The following is a 25796-nucleotide window of genomic DNA, read 5'->3' as shown; positions in this document are numbered from 1 at the left end:
TTTGACACCTAACTACACTTAAATGAGGGGCTGTTCACTGGTGACTCAATTCCACAGACATGCTATCTGCATCTGTTTTGATCAATTACCAGACACAGTCATCCTCAGAGAGAATTTCAAGCAGGTGACTGTGGGTGCAACACAGCCTCCACATCTACGCTCCCAATACGCAGCCTTAAGGACGAACTGTGAGCATTCAGCATATACAATACTTCTCAAGCTGAACGTCAGCAGTTAGCAGCGTCATATTCTGAAAGTTCTAAGTGTAAGTAAACGTTGTGTAACTGGGAAACGCTCAACCAAGGCACACCCGTTAACTGCTGGCACTGACGCTCCAGGCAGGGGAGGAGGGGTCCATCTCAGAGACTTCACAGAAGCTGCCTCTCAGTTCTGGCGAGAGCTGAGGGCCTGTGGCTCCCCAAATCTCACTTCTGTAAACAACAAGACACAGCAACACAGTATTTTTAGAATCAAATCTAGGCTTCTTGGCACTGGATTCAAAAGACAAATTAAAAGCACCCACTTACGGAGGTAAGACTGGGAGGGGGCCCTAAGTAAATTGACCCTTGAACAATTGAGCAGGAGTCGGGGTCCACACAGTTGAGAATCCAGGTGTAACTGTGCCTCTCTCACTGATAACATGAACAGTCAATTAGTACATGTCATATGGTATACAAGTTACACACTGTACTCTCAGGTGAAGTAAGCGAGGAAAGGGGAACATTACTACAAAAGTCGAAAGCAAGAGAGAAGACATTCACAGCACTGCGCTCACTCACTGCCAGCTCAAGTGTACATCATCCGCTTTTAGGAGCCACCACCGGCTCTCAGCACCTGCGACAGCACCGTCTACACGACACACAGCACCGCAGATGCTGTGCGTGCCACCAACACCTGACATCAAACAACACGCAAACGGGAGGAAGCGTCAGCTGCTCAGTTGTGTCCACCTCTTTGCGACCCTATGGACTGTAGCATTCTAGGCTCCTCGTCCACGGAATTCTCCAGGCAAGTACTGGAGTGGGCTGCCCTCCTCCAGGGGATTGTCCCGACCCAGGCATCAAACCCTGGGTAAAAAGCCACTGCAGGCAGATTCTTTATCATCTGAGCCACCAGGGAAGAGCAAACTCTAGGAGATGGTGAGGGACAGGGAAGCCTGGCGTGCTGCAGTCCCTGGGGTCACAAAGAGTCAGAAACGACTTAGGGACTGAACAACGTGAAAAAGAAACGCCTATCTGTTTAGGGGTCTAGTGGCTCAGGCATTGATGACGAAGCACCGGGAATGCGCTCTGCAGTAGTCTAGCTGGTGCACTAAGGAACGAGTGCAGAGGAGTGTTCGCAGCGCACGCTGTCCCAGTTCTGTTCACCATTCAGGGCTGGCGCCACGGCTCCATGGTTTGAGAACCCCTTACCTGTGATGATAAGGCGACTAGCAGTTCCCTCAATCATGAGAGAGAGAGGCAGAGTGCTGGGTAACACAGCCCCTTGAAGGCCAAGTCAAAGCAGGAAGAAAGCTAACACGGCATTATTACGGCCGGCAGCCCTCACTCTAGGCCTCTGAAAGCACAGGCTGTCCACTTCCCCGCAAGCCCTGACCAGGATGGTCTGCAGGATCAACACTCGGGTGACGAGGACGATGATGAAGACACTGCAGTCTCTTATACAGACACCGGGCTTTAACAGGAAGGCGCTCACGTACACAGCAGCTAACGTGTTACTGGGCGGTGTGACGATTCTTTACCATGAAGTGGAAGTGGGTCACTACAGAAGCCGTCCCCTCCCGTCTTCAGGCTCATTAGGCTGGGTGGGGCGGGGGAGGGAGCAGGAAGAGGGGTGGTCTTGCTGCACAGGGTGGCAGAGGCAGGTGGTGGAGGGGACAGGAGGGGCAGGCCCATTTGGCCTAACTTGATAGGAGACACATCACAGCTTCTGCCCCGACGTTTCTGCTCTTCTCTGAACCTGTCTGTACAGCGGTGACCCCGCTCCCACTGTTCGCTGTAGTCTCGGCGCCCGTATCCCGGGAGACCCAGGGTGTGACACAAGTCAGAAGCCGTCCTCGACGAGCAGAAGGCCCTGCCCGGGGCTCTGCGTGCGTCTCCCGCTCCGCTGCCTCTGGCGTCTCTTCCTCGTCATCAGGCCTGGGTCGGAGGCAGTCGTCGCCCAGCAGCTCCCTTCACGTGGAGTCCTCTGGCTGCCCGGGGCCTGCTCCGAGGCCCCCGTGCCTATCACCAGCCGCCCCCCACCCCCACCCCCGCCCATGCCTTCCCCGACCGGCTCAGCCGGAAGTCCTGTGAAGTCACATGCCGCATCCGGACGGCTCCCCAGCAGGAACGTGTTGCCCCGGCTCGGGTGCGTTCTTGGCTCTCTCTCCAGCAAGGATGGCATCTCCAAAGGTGTGGTCCCCCCAAGCTCACGTGATGCTCTCTCTGCCGGGTTCTCTGACACGTTGCTGACGAGCCTTTCCTTGGAGAACCGTTGTGTACAGAGTCTGGAAGGTCCCCGTGGCCCCGACCTAGAGGTTCCATTAGAGACGTGCTCCGTGAGAAAGCAGACCCTCCTGTACTTTCACGGGGTCTGGCGGCCACGGGCACCGCCTGAGGTCAGAACCCCCGTGAAGGCCGTTCTGAACCACCAGATGCTTCCTGACGGTAAGGACCAGGCGTTGACAGAACAATCCAGAAAAAGGGCTCTCGGGTCCTGGCCCTCGCATCGTCCCACCAAAGGATGGACTGCTGGGGGTGAGCGAACGCCCGCGCACAGGACCTGCTCCAACACTGCTGCTCATGTGCCTTCCTTTTAGTAACTGTCCTTTGTGGCAGTCTTTCCCAGAACACGCATTGCTGTCTGGCTGGAGCCCTGTTCAGGCAGCTGTCCCTTCTCCTCAGTGACCATCCCAATGGCACGGGGAGCGCCCTGCTGCCCGTGGGGGCCAGGCACTGCCTCTCCTGTCCTCATGGCACCTTTAAAGCCAGACTGCTTTCTACGCTGCTTTCCGTTTTGGCTCTGCCACCTTCCTTTTCCTGCAGGCTGTCATATAAGGTATGAAATAGCAACATAACATGCCATTTTGAACAAACTGGAAACAAATTTTAGGGTTCTCTTCACAATTTTAAGACTCTCTTGAAAACGCTTGACAATTTTTAAAGCAACATGGTTACTAAGTGATTTTTTTTCTTTACAGCTAATAAGAGAAAGTAAATTTTAAGGTATGTAAGATAAGTGTTGCAGAAGGAAATGGCAACCCACTGCAGTACTCTTGCCTGGAGAATCCCATGGACAGAGGAGCCTGGCGGGCTACAGTCCACAGGGTCACAAGAGTTGGGCACGACTGAGCGACTAAACCCAGGTAAATGTAAAGCTTTAACAGAACATATGGATATACTTTGAGCTGGAAAATTTTTCAGAAAAAGGAAATTAACTGAAAATGCATCTGAATTTTGTATAAATATGTAAACTTAAAATGTTATGAAAATAATCACAACCACTTAGTAATTTTTAATTACATCAATGTCACTGGAAATTAAACAATTAGTAAAAGCACGCATAGAAGAAAAAACGTTATTATACATGTGGACTTCACTTTGTCTCAAATCATGTCTGTAGGAATGCCTTTCTTATGACAATCCTGAACACGCCTTCAATACAAGATAAAAACGGGATGCCACAAGACGCGCAAGGCTCTCCTGCCTGTGTGTAGCTGCCGCCACAGCTTCACAAATCTTTCCTTCGTCTCCCTTTCCCTGACAGTGGTCCTCACACTGGGTTCTCTGCCTTGCAGGGGTGGTACCCACAGCTGCGGACACAGACCAGACAGCTGGACATCTCCCAGGAGCGTCCTGCCTCTTCCCTGCGCCCCGGGAGCGCGCCCGGCACCATGAGCAGCACTCCGTGGGGCTTGCGGGGCTGCGCCAGCCACGAGGGAGACACAGGGATGCACAAGTGGGCGCTTTCCACTGGCCTCTGTTTGGCATGGGGCGTGATCAGGCAGAGGCGGGGCTCAGGCAGCAGCAAGCAGAGGCGGCCCTGGTCGAGGGGGTGGACTGACCCTGCAGACAGGCGGCTCCCACGGCTCCGGCTCCCCTGCACCCCCGCGCCTGTTTCCATCCCTCCCAGCTGCGGGCCCCACACATGTCCTCTGAGTGTCTCCATAAGTTTTGATACATTTTAACTTTTTATAATAGATTTGTGCATATTTTTGGCAACAAGTGATAAAACAGACTAGCCTCTACATATGTCTCATGCATTCGTGACAAATTTTTCTTAACTTCTGCAGTATTCTAGGTTGAGTAGTTCACCTGCCAGGGTTTTGAAATTGTCACAAATCTCCAAAAAGTTCCTGGAGAAGGAAATGGCAATCCACTCCAGGACTATTGCCTGGAAAATCCCATGGACAGAGGAGCCTGGTAGGCTACAGCCCACGTGGTCGCAAAGAGTCGGACACGACTGAGTGACTTCACTTCACTTCCAAAAAGTTTGCCAATGTATTTCTTGAAAAGAAAAAAAAATTTGCCCAAGTGGACCTGCACAGTTCAAACCTGCATTGTTCAAGGGTCAACCGGATTTTGATTTTACTGTTATCACTTCTTCTTCAGAAAAACAAGGTAACAAATCTTGCCCATTAAACAAAACAAAACCAGCAGGCAGGAGCAGGAGCGCGCTCTCAGGAACTGAGCGGAGCCCAGTGCGGCTCCAGCCGCCACCCCACACTGAGCGTGCCGTGGTGGGAGGCGCCAGCTCCCCTCTCAGAGCCACGGGCTCCAAGGGCAGGTGCGCTCCCGCCCACAGTCCACACAGAGAAATGCACGTGTCACCCTGCTCGCCGAGCTCCCAACTGCAAAAGAGACCACACAGCTGCTCTGAGCTCCACCACATCAGCTCTCGTGTCAAAGGAGGCGAAACCCACAATTCATAAGACTGTTCTGAGACGATATGAGATACGAGAGCCCATAACAAATGGCCACTATTTGCTTCCGTGACTAAATGATATATGGAAAAATCATACTTATTGGTTACATGTAAATGACGAGGCAACAAAGCACTTCAAACCAATTTTCCGTAAGTAAACTAAACATACTGAGATGGTATTTAATTTTACAATCTGCATAGCAAAATATCAAACAATTTTAATATATGGTTTAAAACTTCTTAATTAATAAGGGTCAGACTTAAAGAACACTTTAAAGATTTAAAGCACTGTAATACAGATATTATATGATTTTTCCAAATTCTTCAGACTCGGTGAGACTATCAGCAAGCACAGCTGAAGAGCTGGCGTGTGGCCAACTTCTGAGTAATTCTCAAGCTTAAGGAGTCATTAGGAATCTGGGGCTTGTGTCATTGAGCAGGAACAGCGTACTCTCCATGAAACAGTTTTAGAGTTAATTGAAAACTGTTGCTAAGCACACGATCTCATTTTGGCTGAAGAGCTCAGAGATATTCAAGCCCCTGACAGAAGCCCCGGTTCACCAGCGCAGAAGCGGGTCTGCTGTGGACAGCCACGCCCTCCCCTGCGGCCCCCTCACGCGGCACTGGGCTCCTGGTTCCCAAGTCCTGCCTCGCGTCCTGCATTTCAGGAAGCCTCCAAGCATCAAGCACACCTCGGCTCCTCCCTGAACACTCTGCCAACCGTGGCCAATTTGACACCCTGTTACAGCTCATTTTCCTTGTTTTCAAACACAAGTTCAACAAACATCTACTGAGCGCTAGCTGTGGGGACCCTGGCTTAGACCACGAGGCCTCCAGTGAAGCGGGACACACAGACAGAGGACTGCCAACACAGTGACACGCGGCACGGCACGACTGTGGCTGGGACTCGTCTCCAAGGAGCTGCAGGGCCCAGAGCGGGAGCTCTCGCTTCCTCCCCAAAGCACCTACGCTAGGGATCAGAGCAGCTGATCTCTGCCTCGCTCATACAGAAAGCTCTGAAAGCATGGCGTCCCAGGCAAGAGTGACCCACAGAGTGGGGCACTCAGTCTACGGTCAGACTGCAGCTCAGTCCGCCTCAGTGTGCGGTGCTGGACGTTAGAGGGCTACGGCATACGTAACAAAACTAAGTTGTGTGTAGAACAAAAATTCGGCACACAAAATCGAGAACAGAGTAAGGGAACAAGTGAAGCCAGCCTTCCTCTGCTGCTCCTACAAAATGACAAAAATAGCTCTTTATCTGAGAAGAGAGAAAGTATTCAAAATGAAAGGCTCTGCTTTTCTGGAAGAAAATTAAATTGCTGCCCTAAAAGAACAGGCAATTGCTATCCCACAGCTCACAAGCTCCCATCACCTGTACTGATGTGACACTGGTTTCATGTGATAGCATGGACACCAAATTCTGAAGGTAAAATTATTAATAAATAAATTAGTAACACTAAACCTGTTAACACTGAGTGCCAAAGATTAACATAAGACAAAAATGTGTCGTTCACCCCTAAATGCTGTCCAAATCAACGTTATCATGCAATTCTCTTATCTCATAGAAGTGTCACTGAAGCACACTTACCTTTCTATCAAGAAATTTGGATTGCAATGGTGTTTACTTTAGTATATTTAACTTGGCTTACATTTTATGATATTTACATAGACTGTTATAAACAAAATACAGTCTGTATATGGCTCTCCACCAACATTTTTATAATTAAAGCTTGTCAACTAAATTTTAAAGACAGATATTTGGGGACAGAAAGAGTTTCTTATCTTAAAAAAACAAAAACAACATCTGAAAGGTTTCTGTGGCAATAAGTATTTGCCAATATTAGAATTATTATTTGATAATAGATATACATTCCCCCAAATCTGATGTACATTTGTTTTAAACAGTCATCACAGAATAAGATGATCAACACTAATTTTTGTAATGATCACCCTTTCCTATAACCCCCCCAGCCTCCCCGTCATATGAACACATACAGAGAGAATGATATGTACCATTTTCAGGGGAAAGTTTGTCATAAGCATCTTCATAAATATAATTTCTTCTTATTGTGACATTAATTCCATCCAGAAATGGACCATCTCCTTGAACTTCTTGCTTATCTGCATAAATCAATCTCTGAAAGATCTAACAAAGGAGAAATTATAAGGTTACTTGAAAACAACATTTTGTTATAAACACAAGCAACCAAAAGAAGAAATTGTTACATAAACCTTAAGTTTTTTATCTGCATAAATTCTGAGACGAGTTTTAAAGGCCAAGATACCAAATATTGATGTTATGCCTTATCAATAAATGTGCAGTATTTATGTAATATTGCTCCTTTCCCCCACTTCACAACAAACTTTTAAAATCCCATGCTATGGCACATTTTCGGTACTTCCTTCTGGAGACTTCTATACAACTCCAGGTGGAGCAGGAAGAAGAGCAGCTGTGAGAAGCGGTACATTGATGCTGGTATCAGTAGGGCGATCCCCAGGGTGAGAAAACCCCAGTAGCTGGTTTTATGCTAAAAGTCCAGTAGAGGGCGCTCAGGAGTTATGTAACGCCATGTGAGTATGAGTGTGCAAGTGTGTGTGAGGTTTCTTTTTTTACTTTTTACCGGAGCATATTTGATTTACAATGTTGTGTTAATGTGTGTGGTTTAATGAAGAAATGTCAATAGTGTTAAATGTTCACCCTGTGAGAAGAGTGGGCAGGCCTAAAAACACCCCCTTGAAGCTGTTTTGTAAGTAGAGAAGTGAGGCCGTTTTCAGAAATTTGCTAAGTTGGTGAATAGAAACAAAACATCTTTCAAGAGGTATTTGGTTGGGTTATGCTTTTATAAACCATGGTCAACTATTACATCTAGTGAGAAAACACATTATTCAATCACAGGCTTCAGAAAACTTCCCACTGGTGTTACTTTTTCACACTGAACCCGCTGAGTCAATCTGCAGAGAACCAACTGGAAGCGTACCTTCACCCGCTCCTCAAATGGAACCACAAAGGGCAGCTGAGTCAGGATGGCGAGCTGCCTCTCTTCGGACACGGACAGCGGCGGGGACTCCAGACCTACTGCAACCAGAGGACGCCCCGTGAGCCTGCCCGCCCCTGCAGATCCGGGGCTGCGCTCTGCCAGGCTGCACTCCCAGACACCCTGGCACAGGGGGCACTACTGGGGCTGCCAGGGGTGGGAGGGGGCTGGCTCCCAGTCACGAGGTGCTTTCCAGAGATGAGACTCCTGACCCAGCTGACCGAGGTCAGAGGCCACAGGCCAGGAACCCGTGGCGTGCGTGGCAGCACACAGCCCATGCTCGGCCAGCTCAGGGCACGGGGCGCATGGGCGCAGGGCACGCACCGTCCAGCGTGGCCCACAGGGCATGCACGGCAGCACACAGCCCACGCTCGGCCAGCTCAGGGCACGGGGCGCGCAGGTGCAGGGCACGCACCGTCCAGTGTGGCCTGCAGGGCACGCGCAGCAGCACACAGCCCACGCTCGGCCAGCTCGGGGCATGGGGTGCGTGGGCGCAGGGCACTCACCGTCCAGCGTGGACCGCAGGGGCCCAATCCTCCCCATCCGCCGGAACCGCCACGCATTCCTGGACGCTGGGACGTAGAGCTGGGTGACCTGCGGGGCCACAGACTGCTCAGTCCCGCCTGCTCTTTCCCAGGAGACGCTCTCATACTCTCGCCTACGTGGGCCACCTTTCACATTTTCACACTGCAGTTATTTTTCCTAAATACACTCCAGGGAAATCTCTACTTGCTCTAATCAACAACATGTAATATCTGGACATAGTAAATCACCACACAATGATTGCTTTACAAAGAAACCAGATTACCCTTAAAATCTAGCAGTTTATTACCATTACCAAATATTCATGACTAAAACAAGTTGTATGAATGAGTAGCCAAATAAGGCTGGTAAGTACTAACCCACTGTCTCTCAGGTCCCCTCATCTGACCCCTGTCAGAAAGGCCCACAGGCCCGAGGCCCTTGCCGCTACAGGACCGGCCGCAGCTCCTCAGCCTGGGCCATGGGCAGGGCTGGGCGCCACAAGCTTAATGCAAAGATGCAGCGTGCGTGCGGACAAAGCAACGCTTCTGAAACGCTCCTGATGTTTCTTTTCTTTACCATTTCTGCAGTCCTGCTCCTTCTATACCCAGTCACTCTCTGCCCCCAGCCCCGAGATTCTGAGATGAATCCAGTCATGTGTTTTCCTGACAAACAAAAATGAAAGCACCCGAGTCTTTTGGCAACGCTGTTTCACTATTTCGGAGCAGGCCACGCTACCGAATTTACTTTACATCTAGACCTTATAACACTCACATGTGCCTCTATCCCTTTAGAAAGTCATAGGTAAGTCCCATCTCTTTTAAGTATTAATACTAAAAATATACTGATACAATAAAAGCAAAAGTTTTTCAACTCCCCCAAAAACCCATTACACGCCAATACACTTTGTGGCTTAAAGCAAATCAGGATTAACAACGATTGCAGGACACACGCCTAAGTCAGTGACGTCGCTACGTGCTCCATTACGTGATCTAAGAGTTGGCAACAAAAGTGTACTCCTAATTATTAATTACATGATAGACAACCTGAAAAGATTTATTCTTCTCAGAAAAGATGCAAGCTGAAAGAATAAGTTTAATGAAAAATACGTAAAAGATCTTCCAGGAATACCTTATCTGCTTTGATATCCTCTTGCTCTGACAGCCAGTGATTGGGGGGGCAGAAGCTCCTCCGCGTGTCCCTGGACTTCAGCATCTTCACCAGGTTGGTGATGACCTGGGGGGGGGAGGGGGCAGGACCAGGTCACGCAGGCAGCCCGGGGACACCCGCACACCACGGAGGCCGAGGCGCACACGGCTCCCCGAGGGGCTGCCAGACCAACACCAAGCCCGCTCACAGAAGAGCATCTCGCTCCGTGACCACAGCAGGAAGCTTATGTACAAAGCGATCAACGACCCACCAACAAAGAGAGAAAATGACACAAACGTGTGCAAGGGCTGACTTTTTAAAAGCTACAAGGGAGGCAGTAATTTTTAAAACACAACGTGGAAATGCATAAGCTCACCTGAGCTATAATAAAAGACACCTCCAGGTACAGCAGTTCTCCTAAGGTTAAAACACATTAATTCTTCTGAAAAACACTCTATCTGAGGATGCCGGTGGGGAGAGGGGGGCAGTGTCCTAGATGCGCCTTGTCCATCTTCCAGAGACATTTTCAGTATCTCCCGGACAGAAGCCTCTGGAGTTCGTCCACGGCTCCCCCCGAATTCTACACAAGCCCAGCCAACCCTCCTCCAGAAAGCCTCCCCGCACACTCTGGTTGCCCAACGCCACCTGCTATCCCAGCCCAGACCACACTGCTGTCCCCTCAGGGGACATCAGCCCCTCCATAAACAGAACCCTGCCGTGAGCCCCCCGAAACAGAATACAACTGGCTACCTAGAGAAGCAGCCGGCGCCCACTGACCGACTGGTAATCCTGTGATGTGCGATCAAAAGCGTCTGACAGTCCTGCCGGGCTTCAAAAGACATGAAGTGACACAAGGAGCAGAAACGTGTTTGCAGTAAACAAGGGAAAACCAACACGGAACTGGGAGACCCAAGTGTCTTTACAAGACCACGGCCTTTGTGAGCAGGAGTGGGTCCTGCAACCACTATGTACGTAGTGACTCTGACCGTGTTTTCTGAAAGTCAGCCAGGCTTCTGTACACGCTGCTTCCAATTCAGTAAAATACAATTTGAACAATGCATTAGGAAATGTCATTCTGTGTTCAACCAAAGTGGGAGAGAAGGGGTCCTTGGTTGCTATCTCAGGGCTCCACGACACAGACTCCAGCTAGACCACATAACCAGGAAAGAGGAAGAGTAACACCTGAGCAGCTCGGCCATCCAGACAAAACGACACCAGTAAAAACCACTCAAGCTCTAGAACACAGCTTTCACACTGGTGGGCATACGCTGCCGATTTTGCTGTGACGTCCACCGCAGAGCACATTAAAGCCTACTGTGATGCTACGGCAACGTCCTTTCTAAGTCAGCAGGAACGCGGCACAGGTAAGCAGCGAGAGCCTGTGGTCCTGCGGCTGCGGCGCCTGCTCGGGGGTTAGGCCACACACAGCCAGTGCTTGAGGGAGACTGATTTTAAGCCCAGTCGAAGTGGACTGAGCGTCCGGTTCCACCTGGCGAACTGCTGGTCACAAGCAGGGTACGGCCGCTGACCTCACACACCTGACTCCTGGGTGTCTCTCAGTTTTGCTCCCAGGAGAAAGGATACCTCAGTGAGCTACGTTCTGCTCATTGAGGTTCGGGACAAACTCAGCGGGGTTCACACGGAGCACACCAGCAGAAGCTCTTCCAACAGTGGGGACAGAAGCAGGATCCCTAGGCATGATGAGCGTGGCACAGCATCTCTCCTTTCGCACACCCACACTAGTATTCTACGTAAATTCAGCTGTAACAGCTACTGTGCTGAAATTTACCCACCACTCACAACTGTCAACAAAAGCCGTGCCTTCTGACAGTTAATGTGTTTATTTAAAGGCACCCGTTCACCTGTGGCTCCCACGCATCACCCCCCGCACCCCCTCCGAGTCCTGACACTTTCGCACAGCACAGCTGAGGAGATGGCGCTCCGCAGAGCGGTCATGTGCTCACGTCCGCGGCTACCTGACCCCAGGAGACAAGCTGTCCTCCACGTTCTGGTGTTCAAGACCGGCCAACCTCTCCTGCCGAGGACGTTTCTGTTCTGGAGGTGGCAAACATGGTCCAGCTCTTCAGCGATGACTACTGCCATGACTTACTCTAAATCACTGTGAGAGTGAACATGCACTCTCGGCACAGGCACTCCCTCCCACACTCTCATATTCTAGAGATGAAAGAGAAGTAGTGCAAAGTGTCCTCTCCTGGCATCACTGTATCCTCTTTCAAAACCAGAGGAAAGAGGGCTCGCCTGGAGGCTCAGTGGTCAAGACTCCGCCGGCCAGTGCAGGAGACCTGGGCTTGATCCCTTAACAGGAGGATCCCACATGCTAGGAGAAGCTAGCTCTGGGAGCCACAGGCCCGGAGCCCGTGTGCCCGAGAGCCCGCGCCGCACAGGGGAGGCCACCACCACCACAGACGCGGTGCAGCCACTGGAGAGCAGGCCCCGCCCCCACGGCTGGAGAACAGCCCTGCAGCAACGAAGACTAGCACGACCCAGAGAAAGTGCACACAGAAAGCCTTCTAGGAACGAGAGGAAGAGAGAGGTGGGGGACGGGAGGCAGGCAGCACGGACAAGGCACAGGCGGAGCCGGGCCTGAGCGGAAGGGCTGGCGGCAGAAGCCCCTGAGGAAAAGCGCATCCGAAAGCGGACGGGAAGCGGGACTCGAGGCGCCAGGGAGGACACAGCCCGGCCAGAGGAGCGCACGGCCCGGCCAGGGAGCGCACGGCCCGGTCAGGGGAGGGCACGGCCCGGCCAGAGGAGCTGACTCTCAGACAAACGCCAAACACAATTCTTAGCATAGCTGTCTTCTACACAGAGCTTTATTCAAAGTGTGTCTCAAACACAGGTTTTAAGAAGCATAAACGTACCCCAAGTATCACACAGGATGCACTTGCATCTAAAATGCGTTTGCTGTTTCTCTGAAATCCAAGTTTAACTGGGTGACACATATTTTTGTGTGTTATATTTGGCAATATGAGGTGTGGACAAATTCCCAAAATATTTTAGAAATGTCATATCTCCTAAGAACATTTTTGTCCTTTCCTTAAATTATTTTTTCTAACTTGTAGAGAAAAATACAAATTTTAAGAAATCATGAAAATTTAACTGGATCCAGAGGATCATTACCAAAATCAGATTCGTTATAGTCTTCATAGACGAAAATGGACACGCTCTATACAGTCAGCAAAAGAGCTGACTGTGGCTCAGACCATCAGCTCCTTATGGCAAAATTCAGACTTAAACTGGAAAAGCAGGGAAAGCCGCTGGGTCACTCTGGTATGGCCTGAATTCAGCCCCCATGATTACACAGAGGTGACAAGCAGACTCACGGTACTAGGTCTGGTAGACAGAGTGCCTGAAGAACTACCGACGAGGCTCGCACCACTGTACAGGAAGCAGTGACCAAAACCACCCCAAGAAAAACAAACGCAACAAGGCAAACTGGTTGTCTGAGGAGGCCTTACAAAAACAGCTGAGAAAAGAGCAGTGAAAGGCAAAGGAGAAAGAGAAAGATAAACCCATCTGAATGCAGAGTTCCAAGCAGCAAGCCTTCTTAACTCAACAATGCAAAAAAATAGAGAGATACCAAGGGAACATTTCATGCAAAGATGGATACAATAAAGGACAGAAACAGGACGGACCTAACAGAAGCAGAAGATATTAAGAAGAGGTGGCAAGAATACACAGAAGAACTGTACAAAAAAGATCTTATTGACCCAGATAACCACGATGGTGTGATCACTTACCCAGAGCCAGACTTCCTGGAATGTGAAGTCAAGTGGGCCTTAGCTAAGAAGCATCACTATGAACAAAGCTAGTGGAGGTGATAGAATTCCCGATGAGCTATTTCAAATCCTGAAAGATGATGATGCTCTGAAATGCTGCACTCAATATGCCAGCAAATTGGGAAAACACCGCAGTGGCCACAGGACAGGAAAACGGTCAGTTTTCATTCCAATCCCAAAGAAAGGCAGTACCAAAGAATGCTCAAACTACCGCACAACTGCACTCATCTCACATGCCAGCAAAGTGTTAGTCACTCAGTGCTGACTCTCTGTGACCCCATGGACTGCAGCCTGCTAGGCTCTTCTGTCCACGGAACTCTCCAGGCAAGAATACTGGAGTGGGTTACCATTCCCTTCTCCAGGGGATCCTTCCAACCCAGGGACTGAATTCAGGCCTCCTGCATCGCAGGCAGATTCTCTACTGCTCAGCCACGAAGGAAGCCCACACGCCAGCAAAGTGACGCTCAGAACCCTTCAGAGCCAGCCGCAGTAGTGCACGAGCCGCGAGCTTCCAGATGGAAGCCCTTCAGAGCAGGCCGCAGCAGTGCACGAGCCGCGAGCTTCCAGATGGAAGCCCTTCAGAGCCGGCTGCGCACTGCACGAGCCGTGAGCTTCCAGATGGAAGCCCTTCAGAGCCGGCTGCGCACTGCACGAGCCGTGAGCTTCCAGATGGAAGCCCTTCAGAGCCGGCTGCGCACTGCACGAGCCGTGAGCTTCCAGATGGAAGCCCTTCAGAGCCAGCTGCGCAGTGCACGAGCCGCGAGCTTCCAGATGGAAGCCCTTCAGAGCAGGCCACAGCAGTGCACGAGCCGCGAGCTTCCAGATGGAAGCCCTTCAGAGCCGGCCGCAGCAGTGCACGAGCCGCGAGCTTCCAGATGGAAGCCCTTCAGAGCCGGCTGCGCACTGCACGAGCCGCGAGCTTCCAGATGGAAGCCCTTCAGAGCCGGCTGCGCAGTGCATGAGCCGCGAGCTTCCAGATGGAAGCCCATACGCCAGCAAAGTGACGCTCAGAACCCTTCAGAGCAGGCCGCAGCAGTACCTGAGCCATGAGCTTCCAGATGGACAGGCTGCATTTTAAAAAGGCAGAGGAATCAGAGATCAAATTGCCAACATCCGTTGGATGAGAGAAAGAGAATCCAGAAAAACATCTATGTCTGCTTCACTGAGTACGCTAAAGCCTCTGACTGTGTGGATCACAACTGTAGAATGTTCTTAAGAGATGAGAATACCAGACCACCTGACCTGCCTCCTAAGAAACCTGTATGCAGGTCAAGAAGCAATGGTTAGAACTGAACATGAAAAAATGGACTTGTTCAAAATTGGGAAAGGAGTACATCAAGGCTGTATACTGTCACCCTGCTTATTTAACATATGCAGAGTACATCATGTGAAATGCTGGGCTGGATGAAACACAAGCTGGAATCAAGACTGCTGGGAAAAACAACAACTTCAGATATGTAGATGATACCATTCTAATGTCAAAAAGTGAAGAGGAACTAAAGAGCCCCTTAATGAGAAGGAAAGGAGAGTGGAAAAGCTGGCTTAAATCGCAACATTCAAAAACGAAGATCATGGCATCTGGTCCCATCACTTCATGGCAAACAGATGGGGGGAAAAGTGGAAACAGTGGTACATTTTATTTTTCTGGGCTCCAAAATCACTGTGGACAGTGACTGCAGCCGTGAAATTAAAAGATGCTTGCTCCTTGGAAGAAAAGCTATGACAAACCCAGACAGCATAGTAAAAAGCAGAGACATTACTTTGCCAGCAAAGTCATACAGTCAAAGAAATGATTTTTCTAGTAGTCATGCATGGATGTGAAAGTTGGACCATAAAGAAGGCTGCTGCTGCTGCTAAGTCACTTCAGTCATGTCCGACTCTGTGCGACCCCAGAGGTGGCAGCCCACCAAGGCTCCCCCGTCCCTGGGATTCTCCAGGCAAGAACACTGGAGTGGGTTGCCATTTCCTTCTCCAATGCATGAAAGTGAAAAGTGAAAGTGAAGTCGCTCAGTCGTGTCTGACTCCTAGCGAACCCATGGACTGCAGCCCACCAGGCTCCTCTTTCCAAGGGATTTGCCAGGCAAGAGTACTGGAGTGGGTTGCCATTTCCTTCTCCTAAAGAAGGCTGAGGGCTGAAGAACTAATGCTTTTGAACTGTGGTGTTGGAGGAGACTCTTGAGAGTCCCTTGGACTGCAAGGAGACCCAACCAGTCCATCCTAAATGAAACCAACCCTGAATATTCATTGGAAGGACTGATGCTAAAGCTGAAGCTCCAATACTTTGGCCACCAGATGCGAACAGCCAACTCACTGGAAGAGACCCTGCCTGATGCTGGGAAAGATTGAGGGCAGGAGGAGAAGGGGGCGGCAGAGGATGAGATGGTTGGATGGCATCACCAACTCAATGGACATGCGTTTGAGCAAGCTCCGGGAGATGGTGATGGACAGGGAAGCCTGGCGTGCTGCAGTCCATGGGGTCGCAAAGAGTCAGACACAACTCAAATTCTGTGATTTCAAAACACCTTCAAACATACTCCCTTTCTGTACATTCATTTTTAGTACCACAAGCTGCTAGTGGCACTTAGTACTGAAAAACCAAAGCTCACAGAAGTAACCATTAAAAAACCACATGAAGTGATGAAAGAGTGTCAAAGGCAATGAAAGCTGACGTAACCATTTTAAACTGGATCAACAGACACCCAGTGTTGAGATTCAAAAGACAGCTTTCCTCTCAGTAAATTTTATCTAATTTCCCATGCAGATATGCCTACTACAGAAGACTGGCACGATTTTAGATTTAAACAGGCCTTCAGTCACGGCAGTGCAAGTCTGCAGACTGAGGTTAAGAGGCCACTAACGCCTGCCCCACGGGGACTAACTGCACGTGGGCCTGGAGCCTCCGGCTGGCAAGCACCCACAAAAGGCAGCACCCGCAGCAGCTCTAACTCCAGGCAACAGCCGCCACCTGGTCCTGAGGAGACCCTGAGACAGTGAGACCCGAGAACCAGTGCGTCAAGAAATATGAGCAAAGGCAACGAACAAGTGAACACCAGGATGACTGACATGTGAGCACAACACAACAGCTTCAGGAGGCTTCCACAGTGTAAACGCGCCCTTTCGTGGTTATGCCATGCGTTTACTTGGCTCCCACATCGTGCTCTTCTGCGCTGGAGCTGAACCTTAAATAAATACTGGAGAACTAACGAGATTATCTAAGCAAATATTCAGAAATGCACTGAACTGGTGCGCGTGTGGGGACATGCCACTAAAGGGAAAGCAAAGGGACTCCCTGGTGGCCTGGCGGCCAGGACTCCGTGCGTCACTGCTGAGGGCCCCGGGGTCACTCCCAGCTAGGGAGCTGGGGTCCAGGAGCCGCACAGCCGGAAGCCAAACAGCGACGCCCTCAAACCCGGGGTTAAAAGACCACGCAGACAACCAATTAGAGACACACAGATGTCTCATAAAAGTCACACCTGACAACTGTCCAAGCTCAAGGCTTTAAATTAATATGCACTGTCTCACAAGATTGCTGTGTATCTGAAAGTCGACTGGCTATCAAGATCGCAAGGAAATCTAGACCTTACGGAGACAGTCTTAAGCATTACAGACTTTAAGCCATAGGAGAGATCACACACATAAAGAGTGCATCTGACGAGGACTTAGAGCTATGGATGCTCAACTACGACATTTCTGAGTGGAGATCACTGACGTTCAGCTTCATTAGCGCAACCAAAGGAAAGCATCGATGCTCCACAACTGGAAAGGCGCCTGTAACAATCTTCTGAGCTTAAACGCAGTGGGCAAAATCAGATATCTTAGGTGATTACCTTCAAACTTTAAAACAAGCATAGGACAAGGCACATCATTTACGGGTACCTAACTGGCTTAAAGCTCAACATTCAGAAAACGAAGATCATGGCATCTGGTCCCATCACTTCATGGGAAATAGATGGGGAAACAGTGGAAACAGTGTCAGACTTTATTTTTTTGGGCTCCAAAATTACTGCAGATGGTGACTGCAGCCATGAAATTAAAAGACACTTACTCCTTGGAAGGAAAGTTATGACCAACCTAGATAGTATATTCAAAAGCAGAGACGTTATTTTGCCGACTAAGGTCCATCTAGTCAAGGCTATGGTTTTTCCAGTGATCATGTATGTATGTGAGAGCTGGACTGTGAAGAAGGCTGAGCACCGAAGAATTGATGCTTTTGAACTGTGGTGTTGGAGAAGACGTTGAGAGTCCCTTGGACTGCAAGGAGATCCAACCAGTTCATTCTAAAGGAGATCAGCCCTGGGATTTCTTTGGAAGGACGATGCTAAAGCTGAAACTCCAGTACTTTGGCCACCTCATGAGAAGAGTTGACTCACTGGAAAAGACTCTGATGCTGGGAGGGATTGGGGGCAGGAGGAGAAGGGGACGACAGAGGATGAGATGGCTGGATGGCATCACGGACTCAATGGACGTGAGCCTGAGTGAACTCCGGGAGTGGGTGATGGACAGGGAGGCCTGGCGCGCTGTGATTCATGGGGTCGCAAAGAGTCGGACACGACTGAGCGACTGAACGGAACTGAACTGGGTAAATGTGTGATGTGGCCAATATATAATAAAGAGTTTTTTAGATTTTGATTTCCTAACGAAGAATATGTAAAAACGAAATATGAGAAAAACCAGTCAAGTACCAGCTCTAAGATTATTCTCATAGAAAGCCAGAATGATTTTCCCCGTGTAATCCTAAGCTCAGAATGACTTCAGCAGTTGTGTCTCTGTCCTGTGTGCTCTCAGCTTTGCTGCTGAGTCTCTTTCCTTATGTAGTGATGCTCCAAGAACAGGGACTGTCCAATTTCATTCATGGTTCCCCAGCACAGGGCAGAGCCAGGGTTCCTGGGATAAACACCATGGGTGTTTAAAATAACTGATATTAATGACACCCCAGCCTATAAAAGCCATTAAGTATCTGATATGGATTCCTGTTGTCGATGGCTAACCTAGTTTTACAGAGCCTTTAGTTATTAGTATTCTCTAGCATGTTTAAAACACTACACAATTACTTCTTAAGGTAACCACTTTATTCAGTAGGCAAAACCAAAGCCAAGAGAAAACTTTCAAAGACAGAGAAAGACACAGCAGGCAGCTTGGCCACTTTAGAGGAAGGCTGGATCTGCCTCACTGGTCAACACTGATGGTTAACGGTAGCACGGTTCAATCACAGCTAGGGCACTGCTGTGGTTTTCTGTTTTCACTTTTTAATGAGTCTTTTTGACACTGAAAAATCCAAATCAACCACCAGGTAGGAGAAAGCCCCTCCTCTCCGAGTCCCTCTGCGCACAGATGAGTGCAGTAAGCAAGCAGGTTCCCGCACACCTTCCCCCCTTGGGGTTAACGGCAGCGCAGCCTGGCAGCTGCTCACAAAGGCACATCAAACAGGACTTCCTGTTGCCTCCCAGGGCTAACGCAGTTACCGCTGTAAATTACACTTGGAGAGAAGCTGATAAGTTTGATAAATGTACAAACTGTTTCAGCAGTGTCAATGCGGGGCTCAGAACTGACCTCAGTTCCTACAGTGACAAAGAAGGATGACTCCATCCACTTAGAAGTCTGTTCTGTGACCAGCCCCCAGAGCCCTCTCGGAAACCGGTCTGGGAGGACCATCAGGAGCTAAAAAATGAAAATGGCTGGTGGCTGGAGGAGCCAGGTCTCCTCACGCACAGCTCTGTCAAAGTCAGCAGAATGCAGGCAATTATTGCAAAATGCTACTGCTTTCTTTGGTGGATTCTACTCCTTGAATTGTTCACCTCAAATGCGACACTGAAACATACAGAAGCGCTAAACTTCCATCTTCACACTTCCCAGGGGCAGTGGAGAGGAGCGGCACAGTCCTCATGCCGGCTCCGCCAGCCCTGGGCTGTGTGTCCCCATCTGTAAAATGGGGACACCTGCAGCGCCTTCCTTACAGAACTACCGCTCGCGTGGACTGGTCCCTGTTAAGTCCTCAGAATACTGTCTGAGACAGCAACCACTCACTCAGAGTTACATTCTACTTCATATTAAAGACAATTTTTTCTTAAAAGAAAATAACAAGTATCAGCTGAATCTGTTCAAAGACCATGCCTTGATTTTTTTCTTTTTTTGGGGGGGGTGCTGGGCTTAGCTCAACAGTAGGCAGAACAATAGCAACAAAATCTTTACAAAGAAGAGGAATCTTATTCAAAAATTTGTCTTCAAACAAGTCTACTCTAAATTCAGATCTTCATAACTCAATTTGAAACCTAAAGACAATCCTGTTTCAGAAAAGGTGAATGCTCACGCTAATTTTTAAAACAAACAGAAACTCTGCAATCCTTAATAAACTAGTAGTGAATCATTTTGCAGCCTAAGAACAAATTCACTATAAAGTTTTCAGTTAATTCTGATGCGAAATAAAGCAGGACTGGGGAAAAACACCGTAATACAGCAGAATTAAATTCAGGAGGTTCTGGGTACTAAAGATAAGCCTGGTATACGAAAATTATGAAACTGTGAATAGGCGCTGTGGAATAATGGAATTATCTGACACTGTGCACAAAACCTGGTAACATGCACAGTGGAAAGTTTCACTAACAAAGATCCCAGAGTTTAATTAGATCCTTAAAAGAAAAACATATGCTACAATTAACAGCCACATCCAGGAGAAGCTTACACAAGAGTTACAAGTCTTAAATGGGTGACACAGCTTATTTTAACTTAGAGAAGATGCAGAAGTGTCAGTCTTTAAGCAAGGATATATTAAGGGCTCAACATGTGACCTTAAGAGTTTACTTAGGAATACAGAGACAGGTAATTAAAATAAATTGTGCAAATATATATTACATCAATCCGCACATATTATAAATTCAATGATGCATTAGTACTGTATTCAGTGCAATCAAAACATTCTCAGTTACTCTCACTGCTCCTAATGCTGGTGCTCAGAAGTGAAATGTGCTGTAAAACCAGGCAGAACGGGCCACACAGAGCCCATCGTGGGCTTGCAGGATGAATAAGCAGTCCTTAATTAGCCCATCAGGTTAAGTGCAAGCATTAATGGGCCTTTCCTAAAGTCTAGCTTGACATCTTTCTCCAAACATGGCCAAGAAGAAAGTTCCATTAGCAATATTAATACAAGCTTAGTTGATCATTTTCATTCAATTAACTTCTTTCAATTAAATAGATCGCTTGACAAAAGCAGTGATAAAAGGCCTGCAGGGACAGCTGACGACTCCAGCTGAACATTAGGGAGCGAGAGGTCGCCGGCACTAAACGGACTGTAAATCTAGCACCAATTTGGAAAATGCGCTTCTTCTGCTCCCACTCCTATAATGAGCGATTTTTAGCTGACGAGATGTGTTTGCTGCAGAAATTTCATGGGAAGTCAAGCACCCTTTTCCTTTTCTTTTTTTCTACCCCAGTAGTTGTATTCTCTCAGTGGTGGTGGTTTCTTGCCAACATTTCAGCCACAGTAACTCATAACTTCTCTTTCTGCACAGTTAAAAATGAAGGTATTTTAAAATAATTCATATTCAACTTGCATTAAGTTAATGATCTTATTCCACCTTTGTTAATCAATTTCTTAAGATTAAATAAATAAAACTCGTAAGAGATCTTTTACTGAAAAATAAAAAAAAAATTTTAATTATACATCACCTTGTCATCCAAAGTACTTGGGGCAAGTTATAAAAGATATATTTTACAATGTAAAAACAAGGCTTTAAAAGGAGGCAAATATAAAATGAAAAAGACTCTTCTTACAAGTTTTGCAAATTAACAATCAAGCCAGAAAGAAACCTGTATCTCTAGTCTTCTAAAATGAGTCATCCAAAAATAAAATCTGTATGTTATTTGACCTCAGTAAACAAAAATATTCATACACTCATTACCTTAAATAACTGAATCCATCGTTTCTGCTCCATCTGTATACACTGCTGCATTTCAGAACTGGTAGTCACTCCAATACTTTGAAAGGCGGTGATATACTCTTCTCGAACTTCTGGCTTTGTTTCTGGATATGCCAGTTTGATGATCCCTAAGCACGCGTCGCGAAGGCATCGAGACAACACTACCAGCTCTTCTAAGGTAAAAGGCATCATTGACGATTGTCTTTGACCTACAACTGAAAAACAATCCAATTTTCTATTATATTTGGGCTCCCCCTTCTATCTCTTACACACTCAAAGACTTAAAAGGCTTAAAACTTTTCTATCATCTATGAAAATGGACACGGCATGAGGTCAGCAACAAATGGATTGCTCAGAATTCTCACCTTCTATGGGGTCTCCGAAGAATTCGTTATCATGTATGGAAATCAGTGAGTGACTGAACAAAGAGCTAAACAGGTAAAAGAGTGGGATGATTCTACTTGAATCTTCAAAAGACATAGGCGAGCCCCTTGATATCACCTGAAGCAATGGTACCATAGACCTTGAATTGGGAGAAAGGAGAAGAAAACACAATGGCTGAGTTTGGGAACAAATTAAGACATGACATCAGACAAACATAATCAGGGAAAATAACATTTACATTAGCAATTCAAAGACCCAGAGGGGAGGCAAAGTCACTCTAACAACACAGGTTAATAAATAACGTAAATTAAAGAAATGTCCCTGCTGCGATTTTCCACCGGATAAAGCTAGTTGTTTGAGAGTGAGCCGAGGCCCCAAGGGTCCCTGAAGGGCAGTAAGGCTCTGCGTCGGCACTCCTCAGGACGCACACTCTGCTACTGACGCTGAACCCCGTCCCCATCCCCTCTACAAAGGCAGACAGTTCTGGTCTCAGGCAAGGTCTGTCCAGGGCTGTAGAGAGGAACACGAGAAGCAGCCCACTACCGAACCCAGAGACGCAGCTGCAGGCCAGCACCGCTTCAGTCCCGTGCCATGCCTCCACTCACCAGACCCGCAGCTGCGCTCCTTGGAAGGAGACCCCCGGGCCTGCGGCAGGTCCAGGTGGGCCGGCCCCCTTCCCTCCCAAGAGCTGGGGCCCTCACACTACACCCCCATTAAACACGGGCTCACACAGCTTTCCCAGTCTCCAGGGCACACCCATCCAGTCCCGGGCGGCAGCCTGCGGGCCAGCCAGCTCTCACCTGCCCCACCCCTCCTCCCCTGGGTCCTCAGTCCCACGCAGCCACTCTCGTCTAGGAGGCGAGGCGCGGCTCTCCAGGGGCTGGCCCGCCGGCGCTGCCACCATCCCCCGGGTGGCGGGGCTGGAGTTGAGGCCACCGGAGGCACCGCTCTCGCTGTGGGCGAGGGGGAGCCACCTGGTGCCAGGTGTCCAGCAGCCCCGCTCCAGCGCTCGCACAGGAGCCCGGCTGGGCACAAACGCAGCCCAGACACGCAGCGGCACTCAGCGCAGAGCACCCTGCCGAGGGAAGCCACCCGCCCACAGGAGAAGTGCAGCGAGAGCACACACGCAGAGGGACAAGCGCGCCCGTCCTGTCGCCTCCCTCACCACCCACAGGGGACGAGAGGAAAAGGCTGCGCGCCCAGAGCAAGCCCAAGCCCTGAGGGAGAGGAGGCCCCCGCCACTCAATGCCAAGTAGCCTCACCAAGCCCAGTCCTGTGCTGTCTGCACAGTAGAAGAAACAAGGTGTAGCGCCGTCTGCTTTGCTGAGTGAGTGAGGCTAATGGTTTCTATCTTTCAGCTGCCTCGTCACTAACTGCAGAAGTACAAAGACTGTAGATGCTGCCAAACAACAGTGAGGGGAACACGGGACAAGTCGGGCTGACCAGCTGCCACGCGGACAGAGCATGTCCTGAGTCTAAATGCATGATTAAACTGCTTAGCTGTGCCCCTGTTGACAACACTCGCACTTGAAATCCTCATCACCCGCCACGCACCTATGTGCCAGGATGCAGAAAACTCATAAACTGCTTCCCGCAAACAAGATGGGGGCAAGCGTTCAACATTCGCTCACTTGTTCTAACTCCCATGAGGTCAGTTCATCTGAACGACGAAGGTGACTGGCAAGAAGGGTCAGCTATGTGCCTGCGGCCTTAACCAACCAGGATGGGCATGAGTATTATCTCTCGACTCTCTGCTGACCATTCTTTTTGCCATTAACACCGACTCAAATATTTCTTTGAAAACAGGCCCATCTCAAACACTTGTTGCTCAGTCTTGTCCAACTCTTTCGAACCCCATGGACTGCAGCACACCAGGCTTCGCTGTCCTTCACTACCTCCTGGAGCTTGGCAAGCTCATGTCCATTGAGCTGGGGATGCCATCCACTCATCTCATCCTCTGTCATCCCCTTCTGCTCCTGCCCTCAAATGTCCCAGCGTCAGGGTCTATCACAGTGAGCTGGCTCTTCGCATCAGGTGGCCAAAGAGTTGGAGCTTCAACTTTAGTATCAGTTTTTCCAATGAATATTCAGGGTTGACTTCTTCTAGGACTGACTGGTTTGATCTCCTTGTGCAAATAAAAAGTCCATAATTTAACTACAATGAAAGGAAAAGACACTGACTTGTGACTGGGAGAGCTGGCTGGACCAGCAGCATGAACGAGAAGTCAGACAGCCCTCCCTTCTGCACGCACCCTCAGAACAAGGGTCTTCAGAGGGGAAACTCTTTGGCAACTGCACTCGCCCCCTGAACTGACGGAGCTTCTCGTCTTCTGCAGAAGTTTTCAGAGAATGCGTCTTTGTCTTGAAAAGCTTTAAGAGGACTACTGCAGTACTACTGCCATTGCAGTCAATGTGAAAAGACACGGGCAGGGTGTAATCAAAACAGGCCCCGTTGAGCTAAAGACAAGGATGAAGCAGGTCAGCCTCGCCGCACAGGCCCGTGACAGGCTGAGCTCTGGCCCTCTCAGCTGCACTTGCGCCCCAATCAGCGAGGAGCCAGTGCGCCCCAAGACCAAGGGAGGTGGGGGCCAGGAGTCCACACCCGGACACGCTCCCCATTAGCCTCATGCTCGCCAAAGCTCACAGTCCCAGCTGTGTAAGCCCTGCTGCCACACTACTTTCAAAGTACCCTTCGTGCTGTTTTCAGGGGAATCTGGCACTTCACCTTCATTTATTCTGATAATAAACATGATGAGCCACATACCAAGAAGGTGTTAACGAACACACACTGTAAGTTTCTTGTGGGACTTCGAATAAATCGTATGAGCAAAAAGAAACACTTTCTCAAATGGGCTGTCTAAGAAATAATGAGTTTTTAAAAATGTGTGTAACTTCACTGACTTTTAATGCTGATAATTTAATACAATCAACACCACATGACGGCAACACCTGCACACACCGTGGCTCCCGCCCCGGCGGGAGACCAACGCCAGGAACACACAGGCTGTCAGCAGGCAGGGCCAGGACGGGAGTTCTGTTGCTAAGCTAAGACACCTGCAGGGCGATGATAACCTCCTGCGCCTCAATGACCCCCAGGCTCTCTTGCTTAAACAAACCTGTCGCTCACCAACGCCAAGGTGGGTACAGCCACCAGCAGCTGAAATACACACATATCAAGAAACCAGAAACCTCTCGCTTTAATTTAAAAAGGAAAGGATACAGAAGGTACGTTCTGGACGGTAAGCCACTTCTCCCACGTCTCTACTGCTGGGCTGTGAGGTACAGGACCTCGTCGCCCTGAGCTCCTTCAGCTGCAGCGCAGTCACTCAGAACCCCCTCACTCACAAAGATGCGTTAAAATCACAAGAAAGCACCTCCGCCTGTGCCACAAGCGCCTGCCAGTCCCTCTCTGAGGCTTCCTAGCACAGGGCCGGCGGGGGCCCACCCACAGGCACTCTTCCACCCTCCACCCCAACGAGCTCCAACCCAGAGAGCACGGTGCAGGCGGCAGCCACAGAGCAGGGGAGGAGGGCAGCAGGTGGTACTGAGCGCAGCGCCAGGCACCCAGACTCCAGCGCGGCTTCCCGTCTCGGGTCCCTCCTGCCAGAGGCTGTCCTGCAGCTGGGGAGGCGGGCTGGCGGCTGCAGGTGGGACCTCCGGCAGTGACCACTGCAGGTAAGTGTGCGTGGGAAGCTGAGTCTCCGAGAACTGAGGTCACACTTCTCACACTACCGCAGAGAGGACGGAGCCGTCACAGAGAAATTCAGCATGGCAAGGGCCTCCATCTGCTTACCATGAAGGATTTCTGAGTATCAAATGAATTCTTGACATATTACACACATTCAATAAATACAAACATTAAAGATTCTAGCCTGCAAGTTACACAAGACTTTATATAAAAAAATCAAAATATTTCAACAAAGAGGTTTAGGAACCAATTTTTACAATATTTTGTATGTTTTAATGTTTGTAATGGTGGCAGACTTGCTCCAAGTCTGTATCTTCACTATCCAAAGCACAGAAAAGACATGTGGAGCAAAGAAATGTCCAGTTTCTGGTTTCCCAAAAATGACTGGGATTTTGTGTGTGTGG

At 49.2% G+C, this 25796-nt stretch overlaps 1 protein-coding gene across 3 annotated transcripts in view; it reads right to left on the bottom strand.

Annotated features, from left to right (window-relative positions):
• Positions 1-25796, bottom strand: part of UBE3C (ubiquitin protein ligase E3C) — a 114268-nt gene that overhangs the window by 36018 nt on the left and 52454 nt on the right. For 2 of the 3 annotated variants that reach the window (XM_052638499.1, XM_052638501.1), the window contains exons 12-17: positions 21687-21844; positions 21304-21536; positions 9594-9698; positions 8447-8534; positions 7884-7981; positions 6919-7051 (exon numbers count right to left, since the gene is read on the bottom strand). In XM_052638499.1, the coding sequence (XP_052494459.1) occupies positions 6919-7051; positions 7884-7981; positions 8447-8534; positions 9594-9698; positions 21304-21536; positions 21687-21844 (815 nt within the window). The remainder of the gene's footprint in view (positions 1-6918; positions 7052-7883; positions 7982-8446; positions 8535-9593; positions 9699-21303; positions 21537-21686; positions 21845-25796) is intronic. The other variant, XM_052638500.1, reaches the window with a different exon arrangement.

This window comes from Budorcas taxicolor, chromosome 4 (genome assembly GCF_023091745.1).
Source record: "Budorcas taxicolor isolate Tak-1 chromosome 4, Takin1.1, whole genome shotgun sequence".
In the NCBI taxonomy this organism is placed as follows: Eukaryota; Metazoa; Chordata; class Mammalia; order Artiodactyla; family Bovidae; genus Budorcas; species Budorcas taxicolor.
Note: the sequence above shows the minus strand (reverse complement) of the source record. Positions and strands in the feature narration are given on the sequence as shown.